This window comes from Trichechus manatus, unplaced genomic scaffold (assembly GCF_000243295.1).
Source record: "Trichechus manatus latirostris isolate Lorelei unplaced genomic scaffold, TriManLat1.0 scaffold00202, whole genome shotgun sequence".
Taxonomy (NCBI): Eukaryota; Metazoa; Chordata; class Mammalia; order Sirenia; family Trichechidae; genus Trichechus; species Trichechus manatus.
In genome coordinates this window covers 2832143-2846471 of record NW_004444138.1, presented here as the reverse complement: position 1 = coordinate 2846471, position 14329 = coordinate 2832143, and the positions used below count along the sequence as shown (strand labels likewise).

Below are 14329 nucleotides of genomic sequence, written 5' to 3'. Positions count from 1 at the left end.
TCCCTTCCTGCCTTCTCATCCTGCCTCTGGAGAGGAGCTGCCCATTTAGTCTCATGTATCCGCTTGAACTATGAAGCACGCTCTTCATGAGTATCCTTTTATGTTTTATAGTCCAGTCTAATCTTTGTGTAAAGAGTGGGCTTCGGGACTGGTTTTAGTTCTGGGTTAATAGAGCGTTTTGGGACCATGGCTTTGGGTGTTCCTCCAGTCTCAGTCAGATCATTAAATCTGGTCTTTTTATGTGAGTTTGTGTTCTGTTCCACACTTTTCTCCCATTCTGTCAGGGACTCTCTGTTGTGTTCCCTGTCAGGGTGGTCATTGGTGGTAGCTGGGCACCATCTGGTTCTTCTGGTCTCAGGCTGATGGAGTCTCTGGTTTATGTGGCCCTTTAGTCTCTTGGGCTAATATTTTCCTTGTATCTTTGGTGTTCTTCATTTTCCTTTGCTCCAAGTAGGTTGGGACCAATTGATGTATCTTAGATGGCCACTCACAAGCTTTTATTTTTATTTTTGTTTTTATTGTACTTTAGATGAAGGCTTACAAAACAAATAGTTTCTCATTAAACAGTTAGTACGCATATTGTTTTATGACAATGGTGAACAACCCCACAACATGTCAACTCTGTCCCTTCTCAACCTTGGGTTCCCTATTACCAGCTTTCCTGTCCACTCCTGCCTTCTAGTCCTTGTCCCTGGACTGTTGTGCCCCGTTAGTCTTGTTTTGTTTTATGAGGCCGTCTAATCTTTGGCTGAATGTTGAACCTCAGGAGTCACTTCATTACTGAGCTAAAAGGGTGTCCGGGGACCATCGCAAGCTTTTAAGACCCCAGACACCACTCACTAAAGTGGGATGCAGAACATTTTCTTAATAAACTTTGATATGCTAATTGACTTAGATGTCTCTCAATGCATTTTATCTTGAGTGCTTTAATTGGGTCAAAACTCCTGTAAAGTTGTATTTACTATCCCACTTCTAAATTTCTCTCATTGCATATGTTTTTTCTTATCTCTAGAGTTACGTTTCTTCTATATTATTGCTCGGAGAAGAAGACAGCAAATAACCTTAGTGAGGTCTTCAAATCACAATCCGCTCCTATTAAACACTTAATCCAGCTCACCTGGTTTTGCCCTCTAGTATTAGCTCTATAGGGTCACTACAGGGTTGCTATGAGTCGGAACTGACTCGACGGCAGCGGGTTTTGTTTTGTTTTTTAGTTAGCTCTTCATAAAATGGCTAACCAACCTAACTAGTTGCCATCAAGTTGATTCTGACTCATGGCAACCCCATGTGTGTCAGAGTAGAACTGTGCTCCATAGGGTTTTCAATGGCTGATTTTTCTAAAGTAGATCACCAGGCCGTTTTCTGAGGCACCTCTGGGTAGACTTGAACTGCCGTCCCATTGGTTAGCAGTACTTAACCTTTTGCGCCAGGCAGGAATGCCATAAAATGAGTCGCCTTTATTTTAAAGAAAGGGAAGGGAGGAGAATTTCATTGTGAGGTGGCTGCCTCCTTTGGTATTAAGGCAGGTTTATGCAGCTCGCCCCTCAGTGTCAGCTTTTTTCAGCCCCAGCCAGTGAGCTGTTATTCCAGCGAGAGGCATGGCCTGACTGCTGAGCTACAGTTGAGGAGTGTGGGGAGGGCGTCCTTTGTTTTTGTGAGCACAGCCACCACCTGCAAACATCACACACACTGAACAATAAAAGACGCTCAGCAGGCCATCACCCCAAATGCATTCCAGCCACTCTACAAAGGGAGTGCTGACTCACTCTCTCTTGAGTTAAAGACTCTGTGAAGTTCACCCACTAGCCTTACATATTCTTTTGTGTTTAGCCACTGAAAAAGGCCAGGTATTCCTGCGGCCTCTCATATGTTTTGGGGACTGCATGAGAGATGTGTCCTTCTACAGAGCATCCAGATCTTATAACTAAACTCTCCAACTTGAGGCTTTTAAAAAGCATTGCATTTTTTTTTTTTCTCACAATGGAAAAATAGCACTAAGAGTCTGTCAATTGCAGTTCAATTTCTTTCTTTTTACCAAAACGATAACTGTTTTAGGGGCTGTTAAAAGGACAACTTGCTTCCATTAGATTGTGCACAAGTCGTAATATATTGTTCAAGGAACAGTGTAATATGTCTTGGGGCAGCAGAGCCATGTTGGAGGGCCTGTCAGTACACAGGCAGATATGTTGGTAACCTGATGGACTGAATGAGAGAAGACCTGTCCTTTCATTGACTTGTCATTGAACGTTGACCTGTTTATGTATAGACTTCTAAAGTGTGTCACTGATGCAATTAAATTGTATGCTATACATAATCTGGAGCCCTGGGGGTGCAGTGGTTAAGAGTTTGGCTGCTATCAGAAAGGTCGGCAGTTCAAATCTACCAGCTGCTCCTTGGAAACCCTATGGGGCAGTTCTCCTCTGTCCTATAGGATGGCTATGAGTCAGAATCGACTAGATGGCAACCAGCTTGTTTGTTTATGCACGTAATCTACATACTTTGGACATGTTATCAGGAGGGACCAGTCCCTGGAGAAGGACATCATGCTTGGTAAAGTAGATGGTCAGCGAAAATGAGGAAGACCCTCAACGAGACGGACTGACACAGTGGCTGTAACCATGGGCTCAAGCATAACAATGTTCATAAGGATGGCACAGGACCTGGCAGTTTTTCCTTCTGTTGTACATAGGGTTGCTATGAGTTGGAACCTACTCAATGGTACCTAACAACAACAAAACAATCTAAAGTATAAAATCAGTTGCCATTAAGTGAACTCTGACTTATGGTGACACCATGTGTGTCAGAATAGAACTGTGCTCCATAGAGTTTTCAATGGCTGATTTTTCTGAAGTAGATCACCAGGCCTTTCTTCTGAGGCACCAATAGGTGGACTCAAACCTCCAGCCTTTTGGTCAGCAGCTGAGCACATTAACGGTTTGTACTGTTGCACTTTTATTTAATCTGAAGTGTAAGTAAAGTATAATGTGTAGCATAAAATATGCCTGTTTTCATGGAATAAAAGTTCAAGGTGTACATTCTGTATAAGGCAACTGAAGAGAAAAGGGGAAGCAAAAAAAGGAGAAGTGAAGAGGGAGAGGAAGTAGCATTAGCCCAATAGAGGGGCCTAGATCAGTGAGCCTTGATAAAACTGTCAGGAGTAGTAGAAGGCCTGACTCACCAGACAGCTAGCTGATCAGAAGTAAAAGATGTGCTTGATGGAGAGCCAGACATGAGATAGACGAGGGAATAGCTCTGAGATGTTGGTGGGTGTCCTAGTTACCAACTGCTGTCATAAAACACACACACACACACACACACACACACACACACACACACACCAGTGGGTAGCTTTAAAAAACAGAAATGTATTTCCTCACAGTTTAGAAGGCTAGAAGACCAATTTCAGGGAGTGGCTCCAAGGGGAGGCCCTTCCTCATCAGTAGCCCCATGACATCCTTGGCATTCCTTGGTGTCTTCCTTCTTCATGTCTCTGTGTCTATTCTATGTGTCTTTCTAAAGCTCAGAAGTGATTAGGTTTAGGACCCACCCTCCATTGGTATGTCCTTCATTACCATAACAAAAGAAAACCCTGTTTCCAAACAGGGTCATATTTATAGGTACAGTCCCTATTGCCATCCAGTTGATTTCGACTCACAGCAACACTATGGGACAGAGTAGAATTGCCCCATGGGACTTCCAAGGAGCAACTGGTGGATTCGGACTGCCAACCTTTTAGTTAGTGGCCCGAACTCTTAACCACTGCGTCACTACCACCAGGGCCCCATTTATAAGTACAGGGGTTAGGATTTAAACACATATTTTGGGGGAACACAGATCAATGTATAACAGTTGGGGAAAAGCTATGTTAGACTCTAGAACCTATAAAGGGAAAAGGCACCTTTTCAATCTTTCCATAACATGGGAGGTAGATATTATTAGATATTAAATTTATTTATTATTGTAGAAGCAACATTGTAATAACAGTCCCTGTGGAACAAAATAAACAATTTTCCCTTTTTATTTATTGCTCTCACCAAAGAATAGCTTCAAATTTCTAAATAGTCAGGCCTGCCAATGGTTTCCCACGGCCTACTGCATACAGAAAGTTCCCTGGATGGTGCAAAGGGTTAAACGCTTGACTACCAACCGAAAGGTTGGCTGTTCGAACCCACCCAGAGGCTTCTGGGAAGAAAGACCTTTCAATCTACTTCTGAAAAAATCAGCTATTGAAAACCCTATGGATGACAGATCTACTTTGACACACATGGGGTTGCCATGAGTCAGAGTCGACTCCATGGCAACAGATTTTTCATTTGTTTTTTACTGAATACAGACCAAAACTCACTGGATACACAAGATCATTCCTCATCACCCTCTTCCTGGTTTTAACTGACCATTCATGGCCTTTTCCTTCTTCAACATATGGTCCACGCTGTTCATAACATTCCCTCCTCTGCCTGTCCAATGTGCTTATTCAAGGCTTCAATCAGATAAGACCCATTTTGGGAAGATTTGTGAATCCCCAAAGCAGAATGAACTGTTTTATCGTCTGTGTTAGCCACTGCTCTTGGTGATGGCTCACTAAGATTCCAGTCACGTGGTTTGTGCAGTCCTTTTGGTGTGTGTTCCCCTTACTATTCTGTGAGCTTCAGGCCAGGGAGTGTTTCATTCATCTTTGATCCCCAGTGGCTGACAGGTGTTGAATGAATGAATGGATGGATGAGTGAGCAGGTAAGAGTGTATGAGAGTTGGGAACGATGAGACCGACAGTGTAGGTGTTCCATACCCACTTGGCCTCTGAAGCATTGTGTTTTTCAGAAACAGCCATGCCAAAGGCACTAGCCAGTGGGGTCTCCATACGGCTGACTGTACACTGTAAACTGGTGACAGTCTAATTGACAAGGCAGTGGAACACCCCCAAGCTCACAGTGGTGGACACCCAAAGACACAAGCTGTGCTCATGTGCAACACAGACCAGCCACTTGGGTTTCTACTATCTTTTATTAAAAAGTAAAGGGCAGCAGTTGTTCGAGAAATCTGTGGGAAGTCTGAGAGGAAAGGGACATCTGTACATCACTTCAAATGTAAGCCCATGGGCAGATGTACAAGGATCACTGCCCTATTTAATTGTGTCTGTTGTGTAAGATGAAGCCTCAGATTGGTGTTGTTAATTGCCATCCACTTGGCTCCAACTCATGGCAACTTTGTGTGCAATAGAATGAAACATTGCCCTGTTCTGCACTGACTTCATGATTGTGGGTACATTTAGCCCAAGATCCACAGGGTTTTCAATGGCTAATTTTTGGAAGTAGATCCGCCAAGGCCTTCCTTCCTAGTCTATCTTAGTCTGGAAGCTCTGCTGAAACCTGTCCACCATGGGTGACCCTGCTGGTATTTGAAATACCATTGGCATAGCTTCCAGCATCACAGCAACATGCAAGCCACCATAGTATGACCAACTGACAGAATGGGCTTTAAATCCTTTTACATATTTTGAGTGAAATAAAAATGCTAAGCAGTGCCTTAGCAAGAACTCAAGAAAGAATGTAAAGGAATCTCAATGAAAATAATAATAACAAAGATTCATTTCCTACCTTTTGCCCCACAGACTTTGAAAAGCAAATAGGGTTGGCATGAGCAAATACAGTTTACTGAATGTTTTTGCTGATAATTGCTAGAGTTTTTCAAAATCAGAGAGAATATTTAAAGCTACTGATAATTGATCACAGATATTTGATAAAGTACCTGAAAGTGGTTAACCAAAAGGAGAATTCTTTGGCTTACAGAAAACTCTGCCTAGAGTCTGTCTCTCAAAGTGTTGTATAATGCTGATGGAACAGGATTCTTTTAAGTGTTTGCCACCTTCTCGAAGAGTCGATGGGTGGCTCAAACGGTTAAACGCTCAACTTCTAATTAAAAGGTTGGTGGTTCTAACCCACCCAGGGTTAGACAGGCCTGGTAATCTGTGTCTGAAAGGTCACAGCCTTGAAAACCCTATGGAGCAGTTTTACTCTGCACACGTGGGATTGCCATTGGTTGGAATTGACCCAATGGAACTGCTTTGGTTTGGTTTTGGCCACTGTCTCTCTTCCAGTCAGTCTCAGAATCAGATTACCACCACGTCCCCATTTTATGCACATTAAGGACAGGTTGGTTGACAGCTATTTGTATATGTCATTGTCACAATCACTCATAAAATAAAACCTTTGGTATTTGAAATATTTAATTATTATAGATATTTCAAAACATTTATCCAGAGAATGCAATTTAAAGCAGAGATGGACAAATGATACTTTTCCTATTGATGTAAATGTATTTTATTGTCTTTAAATTAGAATCTCTGTAGAACCATAGGCTGTCCCCAAAATTTTCAATTGTTTAAAATTGTAGTGCTGAGAACAATTGTCAAACTGATGACTCGAGATAAAAATCCTTAGAATGATTTTCCCACTTCCCACCCTTCAGTATCATACCTTGCTGCTGAGAGTTTTATTTAGAATAAGCAATATTACAGAAGAGATGTATGATTTCTATTAAATATTAAAATTGAGTACTTAGAGATTTAATCTAATCGAAAGAATACTTTTAACCAGAATACCGCATCTCCCCAAACCTCAATAATTCCAGCTAATTGAAGCATCATTAAACCCTTTGCCATCAAGTGGATTTCAACTCATAAGGATCCCATGTAACAGAGTAGATCTGCCCCATAGGGTTTTTTCCTAGGCTGTAATCTTTATGGGAGCAGATCGCCAGGTCTTTCTCCTACGGAGCTGCTGGGTGGGTTCAAACCACCAACCTTTTGGTTAGCAGCCGAGCGCTTAACCTTTGCACCACCAGGGCCCCTTCTGTGTATAATAAAACCAAAGAAACCCAAACTCATTGCTGTCAATTCTGACTCACAGTAACCCAAAAGGACAGAGTAGAACTGTCCCATAGGGCTGTAATTTTTACGGAAGCAGATTGTCACATCTTTGCCTCAGAGTGGCTGGTGGGTTTGAACCGCCACCCTTTTAGTTAGCAGCCAAGCACTTGACCACTGCGAGCCCTGGTGGCACAGTGGTTAAGCACTTGACTGCTAACTGAAAAATCGACAGTTTGAACCACCAGCTGATCTGCTTCCATAAAGACTTATAGCCTTGAAAACCCTATGGGGCAATTCTACTCTGTCTGATAAGGTCACTATGAGTCAGAATCAACTAGATAGCCGTGGGGTTTTTTCTGTGTATAATAGGCACCAGTTAATGTTTGTTAAAGTTTTTAATGCAGCCGTTCACTGAACAAGCTTACTGAGGAGCTCCTGTCTGTGTTAGACAGGAGGAAAGAGGGATGGAGGAGGAATACAAAGATGAATCAGACGGCCCACCGCTCCTGTAATACAAGGGAAATGAAGGACAGGTAGCATTTTAAGTGAATTTGGAGGCATCAAAAGGAAAATTTTCAATTCATTTTCCAGTGGAATTACTGAACGTGCCTGCATAATGCCAGGTTCTTCAAATGCCAAAATCTGTAGTCCAGGCTTCTAGCACTCTTGGTCCAGAAGGAAAATCCATTCCTTTACAGTGGGAAGGGGGAGGGGAGTGTGCTGGAAGCAGGGCATTGTTGTTGTCGTTAGGTACTGTTTGTTTGGTTCTGACTCCTAGAGACCCTGTGTACCACAAAATGAAACACTACCCAGTCCTGTGCCTTCCTCACAATCGTTGCTATACTGGAGCCCGTTGTTGCAGCCATTGTGTCAATCCATCTCGTTGAGGGTCTTCATCTTTTTTGCTGACCTTCTACTTTACCAAGCATGATGTCGTCTCCAGAGACTGGTCCCTCCTGATAACATGTTCAAAATATGTTTTTCAAAGTCTCCCATCCTCGCTTCCAAGGAGCATTCTGGCTGTACTTCTTCCAAGACAGATTTGTTTATTCTTGTTCTTTGCCAAGAATGTTCAATATTCTTTGCCAACAACCATAATTATTCAAAGGCATCACTTCTTCTTCAGTCTTCCTTATTCATTGCCTAGCGTTCACATGCATATGAGGTGATTGAAAATACCATGGCTTGAGTCAGGCGCGCCTTAGTCTTCAAATTGACAACTTTGCTTCTTAACACTTTAAAGAGATCCTTTGCAGCAGATTTGCCCGGTGCCATACATTATTTGATTTCTTGACTGCTGCTTCCATGGGCGTTGATTGTGGATGCAAGTAAAATGAAATCTTTGACAATTTCAATCTTTTCTCCGTTTATCATGATGTTACTTAATGGTCCAGTTGTGAGGATTTTTGTTTTCTTTATATTGAGGTGTAATTGATACTGAAAGTTGTAGTCTTTGATCTTCATCAGTAAGTGCTTCAAGTCTTCTTCACAACAGGGCATGGCTGATGTTTTCTGAAGAAGAAATGCTTCTTCTAATTATTCACCTCCGAGAGGGTTGTGACTGTTTGCATATCCTGTTTCACTATCTCTTTAAAGGAGGAAGAATCTGCCACTGGCAGCTGGCAGGCTGGTTTGGACTGACACATAAAACACAGTTCCCTGCAAACCGTACAAATAAATTGACAGGGTGCTACTGTTGTCATGGAGATCAAAAGAGGCCATTTCTTAAAGGAATTGGGGGTTGGGAGATATTTGGAGGCTGGAGGAAGGGCCCTGGGAAAGATGAAAGAAGGTTGTTTGGAGAGAGTGCAGGACAGACAAAAAAGCCTGGGCTGAAAAGGGCAGAGAACATTCCACAGATGACAGAGAAAAGAGATAAATGAAAAGAAAGCGAGATTGTTACTAGATCCAAAGATAAATGACAGAAGAGTAAAATTCAGTGCGGAAAAACAATTAATCATTACCTGAGAGAGGTGAGCCCTCCTCTTGGAGTTGTAGTCCATTCAAAGGGATTTGAGAATAAGTGAAAACAGAATACTCACTTCTGAAGGCAGTCTACAAATACAACATTTTCTTGCATGGAAATGTACTTAGATTGTTGGATACTTGAATACACAATGGAAGAGCTCCCTCTCCTGCTTTTTTTCCCCCCCATGTTTTCCAAAGTTATCTTTTAATATGTATTAAAAGGACTGGTTGCCAGGTGACGTTTGCTATCACTCTGTGGGTCTGTTTTGGTTGCTCTTTACTGTAAAAAATATCTAACCTGCTGACTGGCATTAGGTAGCAAGCTCTCTTTCTGGACTCCTTGTTTGAAGAGGGAAAAATAAATTGGCTCTTCAGAAGCTATTTTCTCCCCTGATTTAAAAAACAAAAACAAAAAAGTTGCCTTTGAGTCAATGCCAACTCACGGCGACCCCATGTGTGTCAGAGTAGAACTGTGCTCCGTAGGGTTTCAATGGCTGATTTTTCAGATGGGACCTGGGAAATGAAGCATGACGATTCCAAATCCTGCCTCCATCCCTCATCATTTATGGACACCATGTCAGGTGAGAGCATGAAAGCCATGTCGTGCTCTAGTTGAATCCACACATCAGGCTGTTGCACAGTATTCCTCTGCACTAGCCAACCCAGGCCTTTCAGCCAACAGCTCAGTCATGTCTGGAGTGCAGACATCTCTCCTGACCTTACACCCTTTCCGTTAGACCTCTGTGCAGTTAGATTATAGACCCGCAACTAAGATCACTTACCCAGCACGTTTCGTGTCATACCTCATATTTGCTTAGAATCATCCTCTTCTCTGTCTACAGTAACATTTTCCAAGAATGTCCACTGTGTAGAAGCCATGATTTGGACAAGGGGAGAGAAGTGTATGAGATTGCAAGCATGTTTGTGGGAAGGTCCCTGTACTCCAGGGGCTTGTAGTCAAGTTTCTGGAAACCAGACATTGACTATGGAATGGTGGTCATAAGAGGAGGTGAAAGTGATTAGTTACCACTGAATTGATGGAAGATCAGTGAGTGCCAGTGGAGACCAGTGAAAGGAGAGGTTTCCCTGGGGGTGGAGACCATGTAAGAAAGCGTCCCTGGTGAGTTAAATGTTGAGCTGGTCCTTGGAGAATGAGTAGGGTTTTGATAGTTGGAAGGGGGAAGAAGGGCATTGTCTCATGGGGGCTTTGTTAACATGCGAAAAGGTAAGAGAGTTGGAATGCCCATGTTTCTTCAGGCAGTCAGAGAGGAACCCTGGTCAGCTAACCAATATCCAGGGGACATTATTCTGGAAAGACTTTGCCAGGGCTCAGTTGTCACAACAGGAGCAGCCGAGATGAGAGGAGAGAGAGGGTGTGGTCAAAGAGGTTTCTTAGAAAATTATCTTCTCCAGTATCATGTAATACAGATTCAAAATATGTTTCAAGGTTCTTACCTCATTTCTTTTTATTCTTCCTATCCCACCATTAGCCCAATCTACTTAGTTCCATGAAAGCTAATCATAATTTTTTACCCAGTTTATCAATTGTTCTTCAGTACTATTTAACTTTGTATTCTATAAGTGCCTTCCCCATTAAGCTGTCTTCTCTACCCACTCCAGCCAACCATTTCCCTTTATTCCAAGTTTATTTCAGAAGTAGAGAATGAATTCTCATCTGCCTATCAGTAGACATATGCTTGAAGCAGAAATGTGTAAGACATTATCAAAAACATTCTTTTTCAAGTAAAGTATATCACTTGCAAATTGGTCTTTGGGTTATAAGAAGTCCACTGCCAGACAAACAGGTTAATGTGGCTCCATTAATCCACAGTCCCCTGCCCGCACTTGTCCGTACAACTCAACTTGAGCTTCCAGGGTCACTTTCAAAAAACTTTGTAACTTTTGCACAACAATCCCTAAAATATCCTACACTTAATGTATAAGATCCCTGCATTTATGGATATTTTTAAGAGATCTGTGTTTTCTAATATAAAGTCAGGATTTCTTTAATTTTAACAAATCTAAAAATGCAAATCTGACTATCCAGCCTACAATTTTCATAGAATTTCCAACTTTGCCTAGTATAGTTATAATGTTTGTTTGCAAAAAGAAGAAAAGTTATTTAAGACTTTGTGATGTTATTTTTAGGGTGTTATAAAATAATGGTTAAAACTAAATACAACTATTAAATAGACCTGGGATAGAATTCCAACTCTACATTTACCTTAACAAAGAGGTTTTAAATTCTTTGACCTTCTGTTTCTTCATCTGTAAAGAAGGGTAATGAGACTTCTTGGGGTCATTGTGAGGGCAAATAGGAATATATATATGGCAGCTATTACACTGGAAAAAGCAAGTGTTCAATAAGTGGTGGTGGCAAGTGATAGTGGTAATTGTGATAACAGTCATGTTGGTGCTGGAGGTAGTGATGGTGGTGGTGCAAGTGGAGACGGTGGTAGTAGTATTGATGGTAGTGATGGAAGAGGTGGTGGTGATGTTGGTGGAGATGGTGATAGTGATAGTAGTAGTGATGGAGGAGGTGGTGGTGATGTTGGTAGAGGTGGTGGTAGTGATGGAGGAGGTGGTGGTGATGTTGGTGGAATGGTGATAATGATGGTGGTAGTGATGGAGGAGATGGTGGTGATGTTGGTGGAGTTGGTGATAGTGATAGTAGTAGTGATGGAGGAGGTGGTGGTGATGTTGGTAGAGGTGGTGGTAGTATGGAGGAGGTGGTGTTGATGTTGGTGGAATGGTGATAATGATGGTGGTAGTGATGGAGGAGTTGGTGATGATGTTGGTGGAGATGGTGGTAGTGATGAAGGAGGTGGTGGTGATGTTGGTGGAGATGGTGGTAGTGACGGAGGAGGTGGTGGTGATGTTGGTGGAGATGGTGGTAGTGATGGAGGAGGTGGTGGTGATGTTGGTGGAGATGGTGGTAGTGATGGTGGTGGTAATGATGGAGGAGGTGGTGTTGATAATGGTGAAATAGTGATATACATGACATTAGTAGCAGTAGTGGTAGTGGTGGAAGAAGTGGTGGTGTTGCTACTGGTGGTAGTAATAATGATGGTTCAGTGGGGGTGATGTTGGTGGTGAGAATTTGTTGATAATGGTGGTCTTCATCATAATGGTGATGGGTTAGGCTATTGTTATTGAAGTAGTAAAATAAATAACCTAATAATAATTTTAGCACATTGTCTTTAAAAAGAACAGCTTTATTAAGCATTAATTAACATAACATAACATTCTTGTTTAAAATGTAAAATTCAGTGATTCTTATTATGTTCACAGAGTTGGGCAACCATTGCCATGTTTTTCCCTCAACATTTTCATCACCCATGAAGAAACCTTAGACCCTTTAACAGTCATTCCCTACTCCTCCATACTCCCTTTCTCAAACTATTTTAAAACCTCGTGGTTTGGGGTCTCAAAAGCTATGGCATTAAAATATGTTTCCTTTATCGGAATCACCTACCACTTCTTTCACAGGTGCGACGACTTATTCTGCACGATAGCGATAGATGGTTTAGAACACTAAACCAAAAACCAAACCCGCTGCCATTGAGTTGATTCCGACTCACAGTGACCCTATAGGATGGAGTAGAACTGCCCCATAGGGTTTCCAAGAAGTGGCTGGTGGATTTGAACTGCTTACCTTTTGGTTAGCAGCCAAGCTCTTAACCGCTACACCACCAGGGCTTACTACTACCTTTAAATAACTCATAATTCTATTCAACATATTTCACTTCAGAATTGGAATATTAACAAAAATGGAGGAGAGCTGTCTTGTTTGTTCCTTATGATAAATACAGTCCCTTAAGTTGTACATTGCAGAGCACATCTAAAAGTATAATAACAAAAAATCTTATCTTATTAGCAGCAGCCAACTGAAGAGTGATTTTAAAAAATAAGTAAATAAATAAACTTAAAACCACAGAAACTGTGTGTACAAAGGTGCTTAATGTAACATTTGTGGTAGAAAGTAAAGTAGAAAACAATGTCCCTAAAAATGGGAAATGGTTAAATAATATGAAAGAGCAACATAATAGAATATGATTTTCAAAGACTGCAAAATAAACATGGGACTATGTTCATAAAATATTAAAAGAAAAAAATCAGACACAAAAATTATACAGAATATGAAGACAGCTGTGTGGGGGAGGGGAGAACTTGCTCAGATAAAAAGGTTTCCATTAGTTAAATAGTCAAAATATGAATAGTGGGTGCATCAGAATAGTGGCTGTATACTTTTATTATAAGCCAATAAAATAATTCTTATACAAAACATTTTGCAGGAGAATCAGATAACCAAAGATAACCTTTATGTCATTCTAGAAAGAGCAGGATAAGAAATTTAGCCCTTCTGAGAAACACGTAAAGAATGTTGTTTACTTTTTAAAAAGAATTGAAACTGAACAGAACAAAAAACATCACTGTTGTCTATCGTAGTTAAGCTAGTTAGAATGTGTTTTCACCCATGGAGAGAAAAAACAGGAAGACTTTTCCACCTGACCTGTGTAATGCAGATCACAGCCATGATTAAACCCCAAACCGAAGGAACTAAACATCAGCCAACAAGCCCTTTTGCTCCTTGGAGAGGATTTAGCTAAATTGGTTGCTCTCGGTAGACATTTGCTTGTAGGCATTTACTTCTTCTGTCTACACATCCCTCTTTACCTGACCGTATTACCCTGTACAGTGATGCTGAGTCAATACCTTAGGGAGGCTTCAAGTCTTACAGCAAGTCACTTGAACAATTAATTAGAATATTTAACTCACTAATTTTTTTAAATGTATAATTTATATTTTGGACACAAGGAGCCCTGGTGGTGCAATAATTAAGTGCTCAGCTGCTGAAAGGTTGGTGGTTCGAACCCACCCAGCAGCTCCATGGAAGAAAGACCTGTTGATCTGCTCCCATAAAGATTACGGCCTACGAAACCCTATGGGGCAGTTCTACTCTGTCACACAGGGTCACTATGAGTGAATCGACTTGACGGCACACAACAACAACAACGCCATTTTGGCCACTGCATTTAACAATAAAAAACTGAAATAGGAGAAATATCTTTGTTTTAAATTTGACTTACAGAAGACTTCCGTTGAGAAATCTGATTTAATGATTAAATGATGTAAATGTAGTTCAGCATATGTTTTCATGTAACTGAATTGTCAAAATCTAACATCTTTAGATCCTCTCAGAACAAAATGAAAAACTGTAGCACATCAAAACAAAAGGAACTCTCACTGTGGATTCAGGAATGCACAAATATTTGCTTATGATAAGAAAGGTGTGGGCTCTTACGTCAGGGAGTAACTGGGCCAATTTGACTAGAGAAATACATTGTTTACATGACTGATTCATTGATAATCTGTTAGCACCGTGTAAATGTACTAATTCAGACTGGTTGTTGAAAAAAGCAACTGGAATCGAAGAAAACCATAAATTAAGAAACTTGCTTTAAAAATGGAACGTGGTTTCACTTCTCTTGTTTA

At 41.2% G+C, this 14329-nt stretch overlaps 1 protein-coding gene across 1 annotated transcript in view; it reads left to right on the top strand.

Moving 5' to 3' along the window:
* Nucleotides 1-14329, top strand: part of DSCAM (DS cell adhesion molecule) — a 987413-nt gene that overhangs the window by 828945 nt on the left and 144139 nt on the right. The window contains exon 16 of the mRNA XM_012558972.1: nt 11239-11387. Coding sequence (XP_012414426.1) covers nt 11239-11387 — 149 coding nt within the window. The remainder of the gene's footprint in view (nt 1-11238; nt 11388-14329) is intronic.